The 22681-nt window shown below is 45.2% G+C and overlaps 1 protein-coding gene across 2 annotated transcripts in view; it reads right to left on the reverse strand.

The window, feature by feature from the left end:
• Positions 1-22681, reverse strand: part of LOC119399312 (U4/U6 small nuclear ribonucleoprotein Prp4) — a 61900-nt gene that overhangs the window by 23104 nt on the left and 16115 nt on the right. For both annotated transcript variants that reach the window (XM_037666135.1, XM_037666131.1), the window contains exons 6-9: positions 21119-21293; positions 15260-15354; positions 5228-5286; positions 1822-1945 (exon numbers count right to left, since the gene is read on the reverse strand). In XM_037666135.1, coding sequence (XP_037522063.1) covers positions 1822-1945; positions 5228-5286; positions 15260-15354; positions 21119-21293 — 453 coding nt within the window. The remainder of the gene's footprint in view (positions 1-1821; positions 1946-5227; positions 5287-15259; positions 15355-21118; positions 21294-22681) is intronic.

The raw sequence follows: 22681 nt of genomic DNA on the forward strand, positions 1-22681 counted from the left end.
CTGCAAGATATGGTATTGCAATTTCTGTCTTTCTTTCCTTTTAATAAGAACTCAGCAAGAGCAAGCCCTTAACTCTTTCGTTACCACGAGAAAATGGTTATTTTTCATATGTCTCGGGAAGAAAGCTTTTGCCAGTTTGAAAAGCATTCCAGCACGCATTGCAGCGTACCAAATTGTGCGTAATGAAATGGTCTTTCCAAAAAATATTAGTTGTAAAGCAACAAAAATATTGTGGAATGTATAAAAAATTGAAAGTGTGTAACTTTTTGTTGCCAGCTGATAAACAGAGCAATAAAAACACTATACATGCAAAAACACTCAAAACAAAAAAAATTCAGAACATACATCTTGAAGATAAATGACCCAGGAATAGTATAAAAATAACAAATGTTCTACACAATGTTTCCATTAACAAAGACCAAAAAATCTGAACCGAGGTACTGCTTCATTGCTCGTGCAATGCGGTGAAGCATTTCCTGGTTTTCATGAGACGCAGGTGGATTCCTGCACTTTTCACGTAAAATTTTTGTTTTTTTACGCGAATAGCCAGCTGGCGTTCCAATATAGATGGATGCCCGCGATGTGAACAACACCTATATAAATCAGATGGGCAATCAACTTCACCAGTTCGTCTGGCGTCGCCTCTTTCCATGATCGACCCTTCTCCGCATTGGTTGGCGTTCCAAAATATGCATCCAAGCATGTTTATTTGTATTTTTGCAGACAGTATTGAAAAAAAAAGAACGAAATCGCACCCAGTCCTAAAACGTCTCGCGCCGCTCTGTAGTGCGGGGCCAAGATGTGCTCCGGTGGCCTTCTTGTCGCGAGGAGAAGCTTTGCAGCCGGCGCCAGCACATCACGCCCCAGGGACATGTGGACCTCGCACGTAACCAGAGTAGCTCTAAGAATGTGCACAAAGGTCAGCAGCTACGCATGCGTTGCAACCCCTGAACGGCTGCGGATGTCGGAGGCTGATGCAAAACATCGTCGCCATCAGAGCTTCACGCTGAGGTGCTGCCATGTTCGGACTCAAAGCTCATTGTCACTAAATTCAGGTGTGGTTGCAAGATAGTTTCTCGCAGCGCGCGTTTTTCGTGGCACAGGTGCATACCCATGTGCGCGTGACGACGACGCCATACGAGCGACCACCGACACGGGATGCGGCCCTGTGTCGGATATAACAATCGAAGCGAAACCAAAGCTGCTGGAAACTGGCTGAAAAGGCCACCTCCACACTTCATACATGCGGCGGACCTTCTGAAATAATTTTTGGTAGAATAAATCTTCCTCAACTCCAAACAGCTCTCCACTGAATAGCTGGCGTAAATTTCAGGCAATTATTACCGCTCAACAATGTCAGATTGCGAATCTGACACAGCAATTTGATATTCGACTTGCAAGAGTTATTTTGTTTACAGAACTTTGATATTACCGAAGCATAACCACGAGTGGCACGCATTTCTCTCACGTTCTTTAGCCAAGCGCATTTTCCCAACAACATACACACATTGGTTTGGGCAAAGGTTTGTCAAAAATCACTAACTTGCCAAAACGGGCAAATTCAAGCCGATTCTGAAAGTGCAGTGGCTGGACTTACTATTAGGAGGTGCTAAGTGCACGAGAAACAAATTCAACATGCCAAAATCGATGATTCAAAGCATCGATCACCGGTGATCGATTTGAATAGGCGTGGTAACGAAAGAGTTAATCAAAGAAAAAGGAAGTCATATTTAATCAAAGAAAAAGGAAGTCATATCAACAAAAGTAATGATCAATCAGTCTAGAAAGACACTTCAGAACAGAACTTCAGCACCAGTGTACCTCTTCAGGTTCCACAAGTTAACGACACCATCAGCAGAGCAAGAGGCCATGTTGAGTGCGTTCTCCGACTGCAGGTAAGTTGACCGTGGATGGAATGTAATGGCACCCACATTGCAGTTGTGTCCTGGGAATAACAGCTGGGGGTTAAATGGGCAGTAGCACTCGCACGGATATAGAAGTGACCACAGAAAGGAGGTATAGTATGTGGGCTGCAAATGATAATTGATGATGGTCACAAGCACAGGTCACAAAGCCCTCTGTCTGTGCAAGGTTCTAAAGCTTGGCTCATGTGTTTCACGGCCTCCGAACAAAACAAAAGCAATGAACAGTCATTACGCAGAATATCACAAAATTTTCCATGTGACGGTAACAATAAACTAACTGAAAAACACACCAATCATGATAAATTAATCCTGCCCACTGCGGTGGATCAGTGGTTACGGTGCTCGGCTGCTGACCCGATGGTTGAAGGTTCATCCCGGCTGCAGCGGTTGCATTTCGATGGAGGCAAAATGGTAGAGGCCCGTGTACTGTGTGATGTCTGAGCACATTAAAAAACACTAGATGGTCGAAATTTCCATTTCCGGAACCCTCCTTTACAGAGTGCCTCATAATCATGTGATTGTGGCATGTAAAATCCCAGATATTATTATAAATTAATCCCTCCTCTTGCACTAATGATTTGCAAGCTAATGAAACTTGCTCATGCATACTGCTAAATTTATTATTGCTAAACAGCACAGCGCTTATTTTACATCTACAAATGCAATCCTGAATGAACTTTGTCCAGTTGGCATTCTAACAGGACAAACAATTCTGTATTTCATATTTTGAATTACTGATTTATCAAACTATTCTGCGACCCATCTGAGTTTAACATATCCAGAATAGACTGTAATATCTTTATGATTTACAGCTCTATTTCCTGAATTTACACACAAAATTCAGTATCAGAAAACAAGTGCCAAGTATGATAGTAGTATGAGAATTGAAAGGTATCTGCACCTGGCACTGATTGAATAACTACTCAGTTTTTGTAATGCACTCTAACCTACTCATCTGTTATTTTGTAGAAACTTTTCAAGAAGGCTTCAGAATGTGATGTGCCACCCAACGACTGGAATCTGTGGAAAGTGATCCCTTTTCCGAAGCAAGGTAAGCCTTCATGCGCTATCAACTACAGACCCATTTCATTAACCGGCATTCCACTTACTGCAGTTTAACCTTAACACTGTCTCTTCGTCCTTAACGGGACGCTAAAGAGCAAAACAATTTTTTTTGCATTAGTAAAGTAGTCTTCCACGATACAAAAAACACCACGCTTTCTGCGCGAAGACGCTTAATAACCGAGAAAACGCGCAAAAAGAAAATACAGGTGGCGACGCCACCTAGGAATTCCCGCACCATTTGCCGTGACGTCACATATTTTTGACGGCGCCTGCTTGGGCCTACGTAGTTCCTAATCGGTTAAATCGAAGTACTTTGTCCTCTGAGGGGGCCAGAGACTTGACATAACGAGTTTGTGGAAATTTCGTCGAGCCAGTGGCGCCAAAATACGTTAAATGCTCTTTGAAGTCTTTTACGTCACGAATTACAAAGTTCGGAGCAAAATTTAAAAATGAAACTTTGAACTTGGTTTTCTCCTCTAATAATAAACCTATGGTGGTGAAATAAACTACACAAGAGTTCTCCGAGCACACTTTATCAATCTAAACTAATTCATTGTTTCTCTTTAGTGTCCCTTTAACAGTGTCTCTTCATGGTGCAATCAATGGTTAATGACACTAAACATCAACAAATGTAAAATGATGATGTTTACATGCTGTAGTGCTGTTTCTACATTTTCATTACAAAATTAACTACTCTGTTCTTTCCTGTGTCATGTCCTAAGTATTTAGGTGTTCACACGACTAAAGATCTGTCACGGCAAACTGTGAATGAGACTAATTCCATTAGCTGAACACTTGGATTTTTAAGTAGCAATTTTTCTCATGTGCCCTCTTCCCTCAAACTTATGTTATGTAAAACACATGTAAGATCTAAGCTAGAATTTGCTTCATCAATATGAGATCCATCTACAGCAAAACTGCCATACTTGAAGCCATTCAGAACTGGTCCGTGCATTTCGTTGTATCCAAGTATTCCCACAGTGCAAATATAGGTATCCGCCATAAAAACTAGCCTTTATCTGTCAGAACTATAATCAAGAAGGAAGCTTACCCGGTTATCTATCTTTCATAAAATTCAATTTACTAACCAACAATTAAAAAATTACCTTCTTATACCACCTCTTTATCTACATCGTGAATTGACCACAACGTCAACGTATAAGTACCAAGCTGCCAGACAAACCTTTTCTTTCCTACCCTCATTTCTGCCCAAGACAGCACCTGAACAAGACCACCTCCCCACCTTGGTCGCCAGCAATATGGATCATTAATCTTTTCAAGCTTGTATATTGTACAATACATATGTGAGAGTATTTGAAGTAAATGAAATAAATGAATGAACTTAATTAGTGTACGGAAAACAATGCCTGCTATATCTTGAGACACATCTCTAAGCTTAATAATGAATAGATCCAAAATATCCTACGGCTGACAAGTATAGTAACTACATACATGTAGTCATCCACGCAAGATTATTTCTCACAGTGTGGCATACTAAGGTTTAAATATTTAGGAATAGAAAGCTATGGGGGCACGTAAGCAATTCTTATGATGTGTCAAGCATTAACTGTTGCAGAGTGTGGTACCTGAGGCTGCATCCCCAACAACACAAAAGACAGAGTGAGCACAGCGATATGCAGCACCACCTAGTGAATCTCGTCACGCAGAGCCCAGCCACATGCACAGCCATTCAGCCTCACTGTTGCTTGTTGCAACCTAGCGCAGTGGTTTCTGGGCTCACCTACGGAGCCATAGCAGTGGAGGTGGAGCACAGGTTCAAATATTCGCCATGGCCACTTTTTTTTTAGCTTGATGATGATAACGTAATTTGGGTACCGATGATGTAATTTGTGTGCAATTTTTCTGCCACGGCTCTTTGATGACAACGGGGTCACACAATGAGCCAAGAAATGCTCTCATACTAAAATGGTGCCGTATTTTACAAAAGTACATTGCGCCGTAATGGAATAATTATACTAGCCTATAATTATACTAATTATGCTAACCACAAAAACTCTGACAGCATCTTTAGATGATTATTAACAACATACAGTTGGTTTCATGAGCATACATGACCATCTTTTTTTTTAACATTATGCATTACTGATGGGAACATAATTAACACGCATTTATATACACGCTAGAATGTGACAGAAACAAATGAGGAAAACAAACAAAACAGATTAAATATTTCTGTATCAAACAAGAAAAAGAATAACAGAACAAAAAGCTATTACCTCTTAAGGTCCTGATGAGGTTGCACTCGGGGATTGACCATAGCTTGCACAGCCCGCTCCTTTAATGAATAAATATGACATTATTGCATTACTGTACAACTAGTCAGAACAGCTGGATTAGAAACTTTGAAGCCTGTTCCCATACCAACTTGAGACGCATAACAGCTACAAATACAAGCTGAAATTCTGAAATAAAAAAGAAAATCTTAATGCAACTTTAAACAATTTTGGTTCATTTTCAGGCCCCTCCCGACAACGCAACACGGCTGCAGCGGTCTGTTGTTAGGCGCCGCTGGACAAGCTCTTTTGTGGTTGATTCATGTGCGCATTTTCTCACTGCATTATGAGCCATCTCTAAAAGAGTAAGTCAACTTCTTTTACTTTAACTTTGCATTCTCTACTTTCAGACCGGAACAGCCGGAAGGTAGGTAGAGGTTCTGGACCGCAAAGGGTTAAAGCAACATTTTTTTATCATACACATATGTACTGATACTAAACTTGAAGCACTAACACTGACCATCCATAAATTCCCACGCAGAAAGCAGTAAGCAGACAACAACACCACAGTAAACTACAGTTGAACCCACTTAAAACAAATTAAGTGCCATGAAAATTCCATTGTTATGACCAATAATTGCTACAACCAGGTTGCTGCTGTTAATGTAATGGTGGGCTGGCCGTACCCCTCCTCCCCTCTTTTCTACAGTGGATTGTGCCAGCTTGTTCAATTCAAACAGTAACCCTTGCTTGATGTGTGACACCAGACGCACAGCTTTGCCTTCTACACTTCACTGACAGCAGTGGCCAACGTGCATGCTCCTATCACGTGCAACAAGTGGCCGAAATCTTTGCAAATGCTGGAATCCCTTGCAACTTGGGTTGCACAGCCTTTGCACCCACTGCAGACTGCCATGAAATAGGACACGGCAACACAAGCTAGGAGAGATGTACACTCACCTGCAGTCCCCCTCATCCCACCTTTACAAAAATGCAAATGATCAGCATGCATCACCAGCATCCTTCTTAATTTCCCCTCGCATGCTGTCCCTCACAACAGGTTACAGGATGCAATAGCATCTATTCACACGGAATGTCCATGGTGAAGACTATTCCTGTTCAAAGGGGAGGAAGGGATATGGGAGAAAGGCACAGGAGGTTGAGGGTGCAAAGAAGGCTGTAAAGCTGGCTCTAGTCTACGAATACACAGTGTGCAGTGGTACTCGGATTAGTGCGGTGGGCCACATTCACTCCTTTTTTCCTATCCAGCATTTCAGCCATTCGTTTTCCTTTCCACGCAAACATGTCCTGGAAGCCAGACTTAATTGTTACAGTGGAACCTCGTTCATTCAAATTCCACAGAGACCGGAAGCTTGTTAGGATAAATTGGAGTTCAGCTAGATAAAGCCTCTTTGAATATATATTGCATCTAATGATCTAAGATATCTTACTGGGCAGGTGCTGCCTGTGCTGTCTTTGCAATGGGCCAGGACAGGGGGATAGGTAAATCCTCATGGGCTGGTGATATATGAAGGGGGCAAGTGAGGAGGAGGGTGGAGGAGAGCATGGAGTTAATGGAGCATATCTCACAGAGAAAAAAGTGGGAAAATAAACGAATGGAGGAAAGAGGGGATTTGAATCAACGTGCGGAGTAGGCATCAGCACATCTGCGACCTATGTCAACCAAACGGTGAAGGGCACATCCACTTGTGACAGCTACCATGGAGCTCTGGCAGCCGTTTGCAAGTGCATTGTAGTGAAAGGGACGGGAGGATGCAAAGACCTTAAGGGGAGACACGGGTCTTCTAGAACAAAAAATCGCCAAAAAATCGACTTTTTGAAATATCTTTTTTCGCAATCTAGACGTCCTAAAGAATCTATTGCTGCGATATTAACGCGTTCCGCCGAGTATTTATTTTGTTATTGCGCTCTAAAGAGAGCTTCATGATCGCTTTCGCTCGAAAACGCCCCCCGAAAACAGGCAAATTCGATGCCGTCGTCTGCGGTAACCGTTGGCCGCAGCGCGGCCATTTTGGAATCATTCGAGAGCTGAATTCTTCTACATTCCGTTTCTAGCGAGAAAACACCTCTAGGTCTGGCGACTATGGAGCTGCACGCCACCGAAAAAGAGGAAATACTCGCACGGCATTGGCACGTTTGTACCACGTGGGGTGAATCCTGCTCTCTGATTGGACGACCGGAGTTTCGTCTGCCCGACAATGCGAGACGCCTTGTCAAAAATTGTTCGGACGCGACGATGGCTGGCGGGCGACGCAAGTTCGCGACGGCTCATGCCTACGGCAAAAAACGCAAGCGTCGGTCTCGGATACCTAAAGCAGCATAGAGTGGATCGACGGCGACGAGCTCTGCGACATGCACCAGCGGGTGTACGACATCCACCGAAGCTGCGGCCGCGCAAGCGATGCCTGTGGTCAACGGCACGTCGAGGACAATGCGCGTCGACACGCTCCTTGTCTCAGAAGCTGAGAAAGTGGCTATTGAGCATCGCGCAGAAGAGCAACGTCAGAAGCTGTCTTCATTGTCAGCTACCCGCCGAAAGCAGTCGCTTATCGGAGATTCCCCGGAAGCGGCGGGGTGCGGCACCGAGTTTACGCTGCTAAGCCTACCGCTGCTGAACCAACTGCTTCGGTGCGCGAAGTGCGAATTCTGCTCCGGCCCTTTGAACGTTTCAAGAGGCGACCGTGAGTACGGAGTGGCAGTTAAAATAGTGGTGAACTGTGCCGTCTATGGAGATGTCAGCACCGGATGGAGCTCGCCGAGAGCAGGGGGGAATGCGACCTGCAACCCATTTGAGGTGAATGTGCTTGCTGCTCGGGCAGTTATGAGCACGGGCAATGGGCAGACCGTGCTAAACGACATTTTCTCGGCGCTGAACGTTTCTCGTCGCGGTATGCACAACAAAACCTACCAAAACTACGTAAAAACAAAGATGAACCCTGCCGCCGTGAATGCATCCGCGGGCATCATGAGTGAGTGCGCGACAGCTGTGAAGGCCATCTATTCCGAACTGAACTTCGGGAACCCCGGCAATATCGCAGTTTCATTTGACGGGACATGGCTCACTCGTGGACACCTGTCACGCATTTGTGTGGGAACTGTGATCGAACTCTTTTCGGGATACGTGCTGGACATCAAAGTTCTATCGAACTTCTGTTTGGGTTGCGAAATCGGCCCCAAGGACTGCGACCCACGATACAGTGAGTGGCGAGCTCGACATAAGTGCCAAAAAAACTCTTCGAGCAAGCCTGGCCAAATGGAGGTGGAGGCTGCCAAAATAGACCTCTCCCTGTTTGCAAACAGTGTGACGTCACTGGCAGTCTCCCGCCCCCAAGTCCCGCCTTCGGAGCAGGTGCTGGTTGGCAAGAAAGTTCCGCCGGCGGGATCTCTCTGCATAGCAGCGCTGCGTGTGTCTACTTTACTTCGATAGAAGTTTTTGCAAATTGCTGTTTTCTGAACTCACAGCTGTTAGAAGGAAGAGTTACTGCCTGTAATGAACGATTCTGTTAGTTCAACATATGATTTGCTCGTCGTGGATGACAGCCTTAAAAAATCTTATGCTCCTCGGAAGCGAACGTTGTACATTTTCACGGCGACTGGTGTTTGGAGAAATATTAGCATGGCATGGATTAGCATGGCATGAATTTCCGTAGCGAAATCTGCACTGCAGTTTTAAACGATGTACAGCATTGGCGGCACTGTGCGCGAGGTCACGGATTAGATTCTCACTCACGGCGCAAAATTCTGATCAGATATGAATCAAAGAAAAAAAAAACGAAGGAAACACGCATTAGCCTGCGTTCGGTTAACAAATCCCCGTGAAAATTAAAGCGAAGTTTTCCCCTACCGCGTTCCTCATAATCCACTGAGCAGTTTAGAGATGCTGAACACAATAATTTATTTATAAATATTCTCTTGCGCGGTTACGTCGCTGTATCTGATGCCTTCAACGTGTTTCCATACTTGCTCCTCTCCTTTAGACTTGGTACACAAACTCGGAATGTCACTTCATAAATATCGAGCCAGCTAACTAGAATATGACAAACAAGAATCTTCACTGCTTCCATTAAGGCGTACATCTCCAATAAAAGGCGATACGCGTGTGGTTCTGGATATTCGCCGTGGTAAACCATACGTGCATGTTCCGCAATGCTAAAACACGCTGGTAGCTCATGCGTAGTCGCACCTTTCAGTCTGGACATCATGCACTTTCATTTTTTTTTTGTGCACGCAGCACAAACACTGAGATGTACGCACTCGCAGATCATCGCGTCAAATAAAATGTCCAATCCTGATGTTCCGTCGGCAACCGGTCACTGCAAATTGCCCCGTTAGAAACAACGCGTGCCGATGTTTTCGCAAACAAGATGCATCGTTATTCACATAACACACACCACACACAATATTGTCAGTTTCAACGTCCGCAAATGTGAACCGATATCGTGGCTGCCTTTCAACGCACACTACACGCCACAGTAAACGCGGCACATTTTCGAAGACGATGCCGCTGTTCCTCGCACAAACCACCACGTGGGTTCACTTCTCTAAGTTAAACAGCCAGCAGCGTGGCAAATTTTTCGTCACGCAGTCCATGACACATTTATATGTTCTTTGACACATACCACAAATAATCTTGGAACCGAAAGACTCAGAAAAAGGTTCCAAAGAAAAAAAAAACGTGCGCCAAACACCGTGCGACTGTACCACACTGAGCCGGCAGCGGGAATGTTTTGCCAACCACCCACGGTTGCACGTGCGCCGAGAGGTCACGTGACCTGACGTCACGGGGAGTGAGTGACGTAGGCTGGTAGAGGTCTATTCTGTTTGGCCGGTCCCTTGAAAAACATGGACTGCGTTACACAACGATGTTGTGCGACGGAGATAGCCGCGCTTTCAACAGCCTTCAGGAGGAGAAAGTGTATGGCTTTGTGCCCATCGAAAAGGAGGATTGTGTTAATCACATTCATAAACGAATGGGTGCTGCACTGAGAAACCTCTTGCAGAAGAGCAAAGGGGAAGGTCGGCCAAGCCTCGGTGGCAAAGGCAAGCTCACTGCTGAGCTTGTTACAAAGCTTACGAATTATTACGGCTGGGCACTCAAGGCACACCAGGGAAACATTGATGAGATGGAGAATGCTGTCCTTGCCACGTACTATCATGTGACTTCCACAGATACAAAGCCACAACATTCACGGTGCCCAAAAGGCAAAGAATCATGGTGTGCACACAACAAGGCAGTGGCAAGGCAGCAGGCTCCTCCCAAGCACCGGTACAACCTCCCTGAATACGTTGCTGAAGCCCTCCTCCCAGTGTACACTCGCCTCTCAGATCGGAAGCTGTTGGAGCGCTGTCAACGAGGCAAAACTCAGAATTCAAATGAGAGCCTCCATTCAGTAATCTGGTCGCTTGTGCCAAAAACCAAACAGGCCTCGCTCTTCACAGTCGAAACTGCTGTTGCGGAAGCAGTCGCCCGGTTCAATGCCGGAAAGAAACGTGCCTCTGAGGCCATTTTGAAGGAGCTGCATTTGAGTCAAGGCAGCACAGATGTTGAAAGGTGTCTAGAAAAGGACCAGCGGTGGCTAGCGGCATGTGACAAGAAGCATACCCGAGCAGAAAACTTCAGGAATGCCATGAAGAGGAGGCGTGTGAAAGAAAATGATAGTGATTATGTGCCTGGTGACTTCTAGAGCGAAAAGGACTTCCATCTGTTGCTTTTTAATAGCAAGAAGAAACCTGTACCAAGTCTTCAAACTTCTTTTTGAGTTTTCTCAAAATCCGTTTTTCGCCTATGTGCTATACTGTTGCCCACAGTATCTTTTGATCTTGTGATCAGATTTGAATGATTCTTGTTGCAATTGAAAGCTTATGAGTTCCTATACACAATAACACTACTAAATTATGGACTTGGTCAAGAGAAAATTTTTTATATGCTGATAAAACTGATAAAAATTTTCATGTTCCCAACCATTACATTACAGATGGCAATAACTTTTATAAAAATATAGCTAAAATTACAGTAATGGTTTAGTTGTGATCCTTGATTGCTCTAGAATATGGCCATATCAAGTTTTCTAGGATATTCAATGATTAAATTGCAGAACAATTGGGCAATTTGATCATTCATTATTTATTTAATATCTCAAAAACTACTTGAGCTAAGAAAAAATGGATTGCATATCTGTTTATAGCAGGTTAAAATATACATTGCCTGAAAATTTCATTTGAATATCACAATAAACAAAAGTTTTTTTTAGAAGACCAGAGTCTCCCCTTAAAGGTTCACATGCATGCGGGGTGGATCAGCGGGAAAAAAGGGGAAGGAGTGCGTGCAGGACAGCATTCAACCCAGCCATACACGAATGCATAGACGAAAGTACTTGAATGGCAATTTGAAGTAGCTATGTCTTGGATATTGCACACACACCCGATAAATTAAATGAGATGCTATACAGCGGCCAAATTTCGGTCACCATCAGGGCTCTCCCCACAGTCGGCGGCAGTAGTTTTGCCACCCACCACTCCGGCTGACCGCCAACCTCTATGACTATGGTTGGTGGTGACCCACCACTACCAACCTCTAGGACTTCAAGTCTGCAGTACTTGAGGGCAACTTTCTGTTGCCCCTAAGTACACAGTCATCATCCAGCTTTTCCAACTACCGTATTTACTCGAATCTAGGCCGGCCCCGATTCTAAGCTTTAAAGGGACTTTAAAGGGATACTGAACAAAAATTTGAAAATGCTACGAAAACACTTGCATTCAACTCGGACGACACGACTGTTCCTATAAACAGCGTTTATTTCACGTAATTTCAAGCAGTTGGCCGTATTTTTAGTGGATTGTGAGAGCGCGGCGGCTGCACGCCATTGCGCTTGTCGACGGCCGTGACGTCGAATGCTCCAGCAAGAGGGGGGCAACCGGCATGCTCTCTCCTGCCCTGCCACTTCCCTTTCTCCACCTCTCCTCTCAAGAACACCTTCCCGACCGTGAGAACACGTTTTGAGAGAGACGCGCGGTAGCGGGTGGCGGCTTGCGATGTCGATTGGTAAGTGATTTTGCAGCGAGCACGGTTGGCGAGTCAGTATCCACCAAATTTCGCGTCACTTCCTCTCTAGTTCGTGGCGCGGCCGCTAGATGCGTCTATTTGCGAAAAATGCATTAGTCATTATTTTCTGCTGGTCTCTGGCTGAGATGAAGGTTGTTTCAACAAATTTCAGCACCCAATCTTTCAATTGGGCCATTTATCTCGGCGGCGAAAATTTTGTTCACTTTAATGTATCAGAATGTCCGAAATTTCGGACGCTGAAGCTATTCCGCGTCCGATTTTTCAGACTTTCTGCCCAAATTGCAGGTCCGAAAGGCATTATTTGAAGCCTCCACCTCCGCTGCTATTATCTCGTAGGTTCGAACCAGCGCTTTCGCGAGTAGATCTGTTTGTGACAGTAGCAGAGTCCGAAAGTCAGCTTTGCCTCGATGCAGTAGTGTTATGGGGTGATGCAGACCAAAAATTCAAAGGGGCCGCTATCACGGCGCCGTGCGGCGTTGTCTATACGGATAAGCAGCGGAAATGCACGGAGGCGTGATGGCGTGATGGTGGCAGCTGGCAAACGCGCCAGTATGGCTTAATCGCTGACAACCCTTACGATAAGCATCTTCAGTTAACTGCTCGGTAGTGCACGTGGCCTAGCGCAGTTTCATGCATATTGCACGCATTTAATAGGCAAGAACCCAAATGCGCCGCACCGCCATTCCTGCTGCGTCTTTGTGCGAGACCGCTAAGTGCTCCGCATAGACGAAACCAGCTCGCCATTGCCGCGCCCGTGGGCGGTCAGGAACTAAGTGCGCATCACGAACCCTTTCATGATAAATGCGTGCGTACGATACAGCAACAGTAAAGTGACGGCGTCAGCTTAGTTGGCGATGTGCTGCACACAACTAGAAACGATCGGCTTGACACGGCAGCAAATGCTGCGTATTGGTGACGATTCGGCGATGGGTGTGCGCATCGTTTACATGCGCACACGCATCGGAGAAAGCCGAACGAGTCGTCCGCTCTTCCACCACAGTCTTTGTGTTCCGCGTCATCGTTTACGAACGCTTCATGCTAGATAGCCGTAATCTATTCCGCGCTTTGCTGTTATCAGCAGCGCTCATCACGAGATGCAAAAGTGGTGGTTGGCACGTACGCAGTTAAGCGGGGTTCGCGGCAGGTACCGAATGTATTTGCGAGAGCCTGGGCGCGCACCAAAATGCCTGATAATTGTACTGGGAGGCATTAAGGCTATTTCGGACGTGGCTGGGGCGATTTGACCGTTTCAGCTAAATAAAAAAGCATGAATTCGATTTTTCGGACTGCCCGATTTTTCGGACGATTTCGCGGTCCCTAGGGAGTCCGAAAAATCGGCAGTTGACTGTACTTCGAAGCGAAATTCAGAAAAAAAAAGTTACAGAGGATTCCTAAGCATATTCTTATGAGATAGCAACATGAAAGTGTTTCTTTTTGCTAGGTTGATGAAGCATTGGCGAGGTGGTGTTTCATAGTTGTCTCATCAGGAATGAGGCAATGTAGAGGCCGAATTGTACTTATGTACATGATTTGGTGCAACCAAAGTGTTGCCGACAACACTTTACACGTGATAGGCAAAGATGCCATTTCCTCAGCCTCTCCTCCTGTTTCAACTTCTGTGGAAGCCCAACTGATGTGGTGGACAAGGGTGTGCTCCTTTCAAGTCCAGAGTTCCCAATCTGCCTCGTAGGCGTCGATATATAAGAACATCTGAAATTTTGGATGCTAAACAGTTTCGGCTTCTCATTTTTCGGACTTCCTGCCCAAAATTTCAGGTCCAAAATGGCATTAATTGAGCCCCTACCTCTGCCACATCTTTCATTTTTATGTTGGAACCAGCGTTTCTTGAGTTAGTACATTTGCGACCGTAGCAGAGCTTGAAAGGCAGCTTTGCCGCAATACCGGGGTGTGATGAGGTGAAGCATATTGAAAATCTAGGCACCACTTCCAATCGGACGTTGACTGTCTCTTGGCAAAGTTCGACCGTAACGGAGCTTGAAAGGCAGCTTTGGCGCAATACCAGGGTGTGATGAGGTGAAGCATATTGAAAATCTAGGGACCACTTCCAATCGGTCGTTGACTGTCTTAGCAAAGTTCGACCATAACGGAACTTGAAAGGAAGCTTTGCCGCAATACCGGGGTGTGATGAGGTGAAGCATATTGAAAATCTGAAGGGGTCACTTTCAATCGGACATTGACTATTTGTTTTTGGGAAGTTCGAATAGTTCGAATAGTAAAATTCCAGTGCGAATCAAATAGCAAACACTATTCGAAAAATATTCTAAATTTCGAATATTCGCACACCCCTAGTTATTTGCCTTTAGTGTCCCTTTAACTGCAAAGCCCGCATAACAAAGGAGGTCTGAAAAGTTAGTCGGTGACTTTCCATAACAGTGTTTTTTATTGTTTGTGCTTTCTTTTTTTTCCTTCCTGCATTGATTTTGTTGGCACCATAGAGCCTCAGATGTTAACCTTTTGAGCATCTGGAAATTTAAACAGATGCAAATGCTCCGGTCACATGTCTTCATTTCCAGATATACGTGCGGCTGCTCACCCGAAATGCTTTGCACATGTGCAGCTTCTGGAAAATGTTGTTTCGCTTACAGTGCAGTACTACTTATAATGCGGATATTTGTTGCTCCAGAGATTTATGTTATAAGCATTTCCAAAACTTAATTAGAGCGCAACCACACGACACATTCACACACCCACACACCCACACACCCAGGCATCAACCACGTACAGCACTCTGGGTGTGTGGGTATGTGAATGTGTCGTGTGGTTGCGCTCTAATTAAGTTTTGGAAATTATCTACCAACTAGCCCAACAACAAGTTCTTTTATGTTATAAGTAGCCCGTTGTTATAAGTGGGTTCAATTGTAGCTGTATCTGCCATGCGTAAAGGTGTGCGCACGCAAGTGACATGCCCTCAAACAAATGAAAACACTCACCAGGATGAAGTTGCTAGCATCTGCGAGTTGGGACTAAACTCGCAAAAGGAGATTGGGCGTGTATCACCAATTTGGCTGCAGTTGATGTTCAAAGACTGCAAAAAGAGAAAATTTTGCAAGCTCAACATAGATTAGGTAAATGGCCTGCTAAAAGAAAGCAAACGTGGAAACACACTACGTCGTAGCTGCACAAAAGCATACTTTCCAGAATGGCATCATAAGGTAGCAAGTACTAGCACTAATGCATCATAAGCAGTAGCAGGTATAGCACTGATGCCTCACCAAGGTCCTTGAAAACAATGATCAGGAGGTCTGTACTACTACAGGTTGATCTGTTGTATAACCTGCAACATAAGAGCCCCACAAAAAAAAAAAAAACTGAGAAACAAAACTGATTTTGTATAAAAAAGAGAGTTTTTGCCAATAAACATTGTCAGGTGTAGAATATGATGTCAATAAGCTCCAGCAAAATGCCTTCTCCATTCAGCTTCTGCGTCCTGACACAAGACATGGAGAGCTGTCAGCCTCTTACCACACCTAACAGAGTGACATGGTTCACCACCAGCACACCTGTGCACGTTACAGAAAAAAAAGTAAACAATTACAACTACCTTCTTCAAAAACATAATTGATCACAGCTACAGCCCCCTGAAATGAACTTTAGAAGTACTGAAAATCAATTCCTTACTTCTATATTACTTTATCCCCTGAATTTATATCCACCCTCTGAAGGTCAAATTTCTTTACTAAATGCAATCCCACAAGGCAGATTTTTTTTATTGCAGATATAAAATCTTTAGAGTGACCTATTCGAAAACATCCTGATTTTTTAGACACCGTAAAGTGACAAAAAAAATTTACATGTGTATAGATGCACTGCTTATTCATGAAAGATAAAAATAAACATGAGAAAGAAATGCAGTAAAACCTCGTTAATACAGTCAAAGCTAGTTAATTGGACCCTCATTAATTCGTAAAATTGGATAATTCGGACGTGTTCCCTGGTCCTGGCCAGCATATGCATTGTACAATGCCATCAAACTCTCGTTAATTCTGGCACATTTGGCCGCAACCCGGTTAATTCAGACGATACTAGGAGCACGCCCAGCGCCGTAAATATGCGGCGAAAAAGAGCGAAAATGGTGTTCGCCGACAACCGAAATGAGGCGGCGCTGTAAGCATCACTATCTTTGCCAGTTAGTGACTACGGTTTTGTCCACATGTGGATCCGGCACTCAGCAGCTTCGTTTTAACTTCATGCAATGCGTGCGCAATTTCCCAAAACTCAAACATGGCGGAAGCTGTTGAAGATGAAGAGCTGTCAGCCGTGGTCAGTATGCTGGCATAAAACTTGTTTGCTACATTTGCTGGCCATTATGTGCGAAAGAGCTATCGTCCCGTGCGCGTGGTGGTGGCGGCGGTGCAGAGCATGTTTCAGGCTAATTAAACACGCGAGTCTGGCGCCACGGTCGCATTGAGAACGAGGTTGCAGGATGATGAACAGTGCGACCTTTTACACAGCTCTTATACAAAATAAATACGGAATTTACGCGTTCATCATGGAAATGAAAGTGTACTGATGTAACAGACATTTGTTTATGGTTTTCTTGATACTTTCGATAATTCGTCATTCGGTTAATTGGGACATTTTTTCCGGTCCAGTGAAATCCGAATTAACAAGCTTTTACTGCAACAGCATAAAAGCTCATTAATAACAGTGGATGTGGCACTCAGTAGCTTCGTTTTGACTTGGGGCAATACGCGCACAACGTCACAAAACTCAAAGCATGATGGAAGCTGTTGAAGATGAAGCGCTTCAGCTGCGGACCACATGCTGGCATAAAACTCACTTGCTACATTGTGATAGACGAAAGATCAGTTGCTGGCCATTTTTCCGGCAAGGAAATTATCGTCACGTGCGCGTGGTGGTGGTGAGTAATAAGTAGGGCTCCGAGTTTTCAGTCTTATCCGCTTATCCGAAAAAATCCGATAAACATTCGCCGGTAAAATTCTTGACAATTCGGATTTATCCTATAAACTCCGATTTCAAGGGCCAGTATGACCTGGACCAACACCAACTCGCTAACTTTTTATTATATACTGATTCCGTTCTTTATCGAAAGGGCAAGTTCTATTCGCTCATTGATACATCTTCTGGTTTGATTGATTTAAAGTTTACCACACGTAGCTGTATTAGGCGACATAGCTGTATTGTGCTCCCACTCAGCTTCCTACATGCAGAAGCTTCATAAGGACTTGCAACTCTACAACTCCGAATTCAAGGCGCTTCACTTCAAAGATCCGTGCCACCTATTCAACAACGCTCTGGAGGATGGAATCAGGACGAGCTCATTTAGCGTAGTTCAAGGTTTTGTTGTTCACTTTCCTGCCCTGTTGAAGTCGTCGCGGGAGCTGCGCCGTAAGTTTGGTCTTGTGTGCTTGGCCATGGGCATGTACTTGAAGTCACTGAAAACCTTATGTCCATCGAGGTGGTTCTCCTTTTATGAAGCTCTAGAAGATATTTTGGACTACTGGCACGCCATTTTGTCTTTCATGGGAAGCGACAAAGCCAAGGGAACGAAGTGTGAGAAGCTCAAGAGTCTTATTTCATCGCCTGAAGCTGTACGCAACTTCCTCGTTGAGATGAGGTTTCTGAAGACCAATTCGTGTGCTGGACTCTCAATCATTAAGGAACTTGAGGCAGAGTGTACCCTGGCACATATAGCTTATACCATACTGGGGGTTCGTTTGCACGCACTCATCAGTCAATGGCATTATCCAACTGAGGTCTTTGCATCAGATGTCACAAATCCGTTCGACCTCCTTGACGAGAATGACTGCTTAACGACTGTCGCAGACTTTCACGGATACAGTCGAACCCGTTTATAACGAACTCGAAAGTGTCGCGAAAAGTGGTCGTTATATCAGTAGTTCGTTGTATATGGACTCGCCCTTAAAAACGTGCGCTTAGCGGCCAAGCCGTTTTTTTTCTTTGTGTACTTTTATTAAAGTGCTAACAACCCCTTCGGTGACAAGCTAAGCCTTTTCGCGTCGTGAAGCGACGCCCGCTGCGTGCTCACGAGTGAATTAACCGCCTTTGCAATGAGCTCACATCGTTTCACCGAAGCGCGGTACCGCGACGTGGAGCCGATCATCCCTGGCTAGTTGCGTGCAGCGCGTCGCCTACTCGTGTCGCGGAGCCACTGCCGGGCCGCTTGCTGTATGCCGTATGCGCGCGTTTGTACGTTCTTCGTGTTTGCTTCACTCCAGACCGTGCACGGGTGCGGCGACTAGCCTCTTCGTTCAACGCGGCGAAAACAGGCAATTCCCAAGCAACGCGCACTCTACTACGTCTCCGCGATGCTCTCGCGGCCCTGCACGACGATGCGCGGCGCAGTTCAGTTAGACACTACTTCAGTTGTCACCTAGTCAAACACGCATTATACGCTCGCTGTCAGTGCATCGACATTTCTCGGTGCCCGCGCCGCTCAACAGCAAGCTACTTTCGTTTCTACAAAGCGACGCGCACTTAAAAAAAAAAAAAAAAAAAAAAAAAAAAAGCGGTCTCGCACGATGCGGCAGCGGCGAACTTGCGAACGGCAGCATGGCCAAGCATGGCGCGCTCGTACCGCCGTCAGTCCGCAGTGTACGGCGTACGCCACACGCACAGCCGAGGTTGTCGGCTATAAGGCATAATGGCACGTTCATCGACGGCCGCCACCTCGCCTTCGTTCTTTTCTGATGCTTATCCGCGAAGGCATCGCCGCAATCGCGCGGAAGTCGTAATCACCGATCGACCGGACCAGTCTCTGCCGTCACCGAAAAGACGGACGACGTTTCGCGGCACATTGTGGCGTCGACGAGTTTAGGGACGCAGTGAACCTTTTTGCGATGGAAAGTTATCGCGGTTATCACTTCTTGCGTTCCAAGCTGCAGAGAACGGCGTCAGGAAAGGTTACCGTGCGAAATTTGACAGCAAGGCTTCATGCTGCCTACTATTTTTTTTTTTCCCCTCGCTGCCATTCTGCCACTGAAGAAACGCCTGGAAGGTGAGCGACCTCGCTCGCAGCGTCCGAAATCTGCGTGCGGTGCTCGCCGATCTGGGTATCTTAATCGCAAGTAAACTGGAGCGGGGCACGCGCGAGCGCGCGCCCCTTTCACGCTTTAGAAGGCATGTCTTAACTCTTTTTCGCTTCGTATGCACCATATTTTTACCGCGACCGTGTCCGAAGTGTTTGTTGTAAAAGTAGGAGGCTTTCAAAAATGTTCGCTATATCTGGACGCAGCTTCAATGGTTAGCATAGGAAAATCGTAAGTGCACCCAAATATGGTCGTTATAACCGATAGATCGTTATATGTGGGATCGTTATAAGTGCTGCTGTCACCGAAAAGTGGAGACAGACATCTGAGAGGAACCTGCGCGATCAACTCCAGTACAGCAAAGAATCCTTTTTGGTACTGTGTTCAAATTGTGAATCCAAATGTGAAGCATGAGCTGCCCTGCATGTTCCAAACCTATGTGCCTATTTTTCAATTAGTGCTTCTTGAAATTGACGACATGAGCCAGCTCCTGAGTGTTCTTGCGAACTATAAATGCTATGAAATATATGTAACATTGTTGAACCCCTGTCGTTTTGGAGACTTCACAATGTTCAGTGGCCAGTGCTTTCTCGCTGCGCGCTGCATCTTCTGGCGCTTCCTGTTTCTAGCGCTAACGATGAAAGGGCATTTTCAAACCTGAGAGTCGTCAATCGAAAGGAGCGCGCTTCGATTACTGACAGCAACCTCGCAAAGTATGCTTGCGTGTTTTACAATAAGCTTTAAGCTAAGGTTGTTATACACACAAATACAGGTGTCTTGTGTTCAAGTATTTCGTTTGTGCATATATGTTTTTGTGCATTCAAACCTTCTAGAAAAAATAAAATGTGCTTCGTGTGTTTTGATGTTTTAGTATTCAAATATGAATTGATCTAAAATTTTGGAGTTTTGAGAATAATGCAAAAGCTCCGAATTTCGGAGAATTGGGGGATTTACGAGAAATAAACTCCGATAAACGCAGAATTCCCGCCAAAAATATAAACTCCGACAAACATCCGCCGATTTTCAAGAAATATAAACACCGAAAACATGGAGCCCTAGTAATAAGGGATGGGTTCAAAGCACATTTTGGCTTAAGACACGGGGGTCTTGAGTCACAGTAACATCGTGAATGAAGTCGCGAATGACGAAAATTGCGGCTTTTGCACTGCTCTTAGGCAAAATAAGTACTGAATTTACATATTCATCAAAATAATGAAAATTCATTCATGTAATAGACCCTTGTTTATTGCTTTCTTGATACTTTTGATAATTCGGCATTCGGTTAATTCGGACATTTTTTTCCGGTCCCGTAAAATCCAAATTAATGAGCTTTTACCGCACATTAATAATAAAAAGTATGCATATTAAACCAAACATGTTTCATAGGCTTAGAAAAATGCGCGCACCAGATTACTGCCACCTCTGCACAAGTCAGAATTGTCATGCCGCACACACAAGTTGCTCTTCAGCTGGATTTTGTGTTAAACAGGTTAGTGATTTTTCGTCTTGACAGCTGAAATTAAATTAATCGGATTCCGATGTTGCATATGGGCAAGCCGTCCGAAGTGAAGGAATCACCACTCCGCTTATTTGCAGCAGAAAAACAAGTGCGCATGCCCATAGCATGATCATTACAATTTTGTTAAAGACTACACTGTACTCTAGAAGCCCCCTTTTAGCACACTGGAATTTAAGAGCTTGGACACTGGCAATTTCTTGCAAGCCACAAGTGTCATTTGCTTCTGTAAACCATAGAGAAAAAAATTACACGAAGCTTACTCTGAGAGTCTTGTAGAGTTCCTGTCGTTTGGCGTGCAGCTGAGAATCTGATGCAGCGGGTCCTTGGGATTTCAGTTTTTCTTTGGCTGTGGCGATACGGTGCCGAGCACGAGGCAATGAGAAACGTGCTATCCAAAGGCGGCACTCCCGCAGCTTCTCATTACTCTCGTGATACCTGCATACACAAGTGTTTGAATTTGTTACCAGTCGCCGTATCGCACATAACACAGGGCAATAAGTGACAATTACTCTTACTCTTCAGCTGATGAGAGTATGACACAAAAATTTTCCTAAAGAGCAAAAACTGAACAAGAAGATATTATGTAAATATGGTTGACTACCAACTGCCATGTTTATTGCACTGAAGGCAATGGATACAGGAAAAAAAAACATACAAAAATGCATGGCTCTGAAGATGGGAGAAAAAAGAAGGTGGGGCCTTTACCTTGGCCAGCAGCTGATAGATCATGCTGCATCTCCGTCCTCTTTCTTGACTTGTTTACTTTCTTTTTCTAAAGATGGCTGCTCACCAACTATCGTATATTGCCGATTATAAGTTGACTCTGATTATAAGTCGACCCCCCAACTTGCAACCCCTTCTAGGGGAAAAAAAAGTTGATTCCGAAAACAGCCTCATGCTGCGGCCATAGCTCACAAATAAGTTTTTCAGAAGAGGGAGTGATGCAAAGAAACATTCATTTGCCCGTGAAACATTGCTTACGACTCGTCGTCGCTTGAGAGAAGGACGCAGTCACGGTCATTGCCATCGTGTGAGCCACTGCTGCTGCTCACCGTCGGAACGGGTGCCGGTGATCGTGAACCCAATCTCGAACCGCCTCCTCAACGGCAGGGTCCAGACTTCGGTCCGCGAAAGGAACAGCGTGTAGCAGCGCACGCAAAGATCTTGGTCCTTTGTTTTCTCCATTCCCTGACGCACTTTTCCGACACATCAAACTTGCGCCCTGCTTCAACATTGCTTTCCGACGCTGCATAGAGGATCGCTTGCCTCTTGAAAGCAGCGCTGTACTGTTGCCGGCGTAGCGGTGGCATCTTGGCGTCCGTTTGGCAGCATCGCAAATCGCGCACACCACTGCTCACAAGCGAAGCGAAATGCAGAAATGGCGAACAGGCGTGAGTGCAAAAAGACGCAAAGACGCTTGTGGGTGCATGTGACTGGTCATGTGGTTTAGTTCCCTGCGAAGTGTTGCCAGCCCGCATGGACGCCGATGGCTTGTCAACGAATCGTTTCTATAGTAGGAAAACAAAACTGCAGGGCGCATCGCAAGGTAAATTCCTCTTTATTCATAGAGCATCGTTCACCCTCTATCAAAGGTTTGAAATGCTGCTTTCGAGACCGTGTTTCCCAAGCAGTTTGCATTAATGCCGTGCGGCAGTGGATTTTAAACGCGCTCCGTAGTTTCCGCTCGCGTGGTTTCGCTATAGTTTCGCGATCGTCGTGGCAGATCGTAAAAATGTCCGGCTCCGGAAGCGGCGCGCGCGTGTTGGGAGATAGCTGTTGCTGCGACTCCGCTGCCTCTGCGGCTGATGTTATCGATGCGTCGA

This window comes from Rhipicephalus sanguineus, chromosome 1 (genome assembly GCF_013339695.2).
Source record: "Rhipicephalus sanguineus isolate Rsan-2018 chromosome 1, BIME_Rsan_1.4, whole genome shotgun sequence".
Taxonomy (NCBI): domain Eukaryota; kingdom Metazoa; phylum Arthropoda; class Arachnida; order Ixodida; family Ixodidae; genus Rhipicephalus; species Rhipicephalus sanguineus.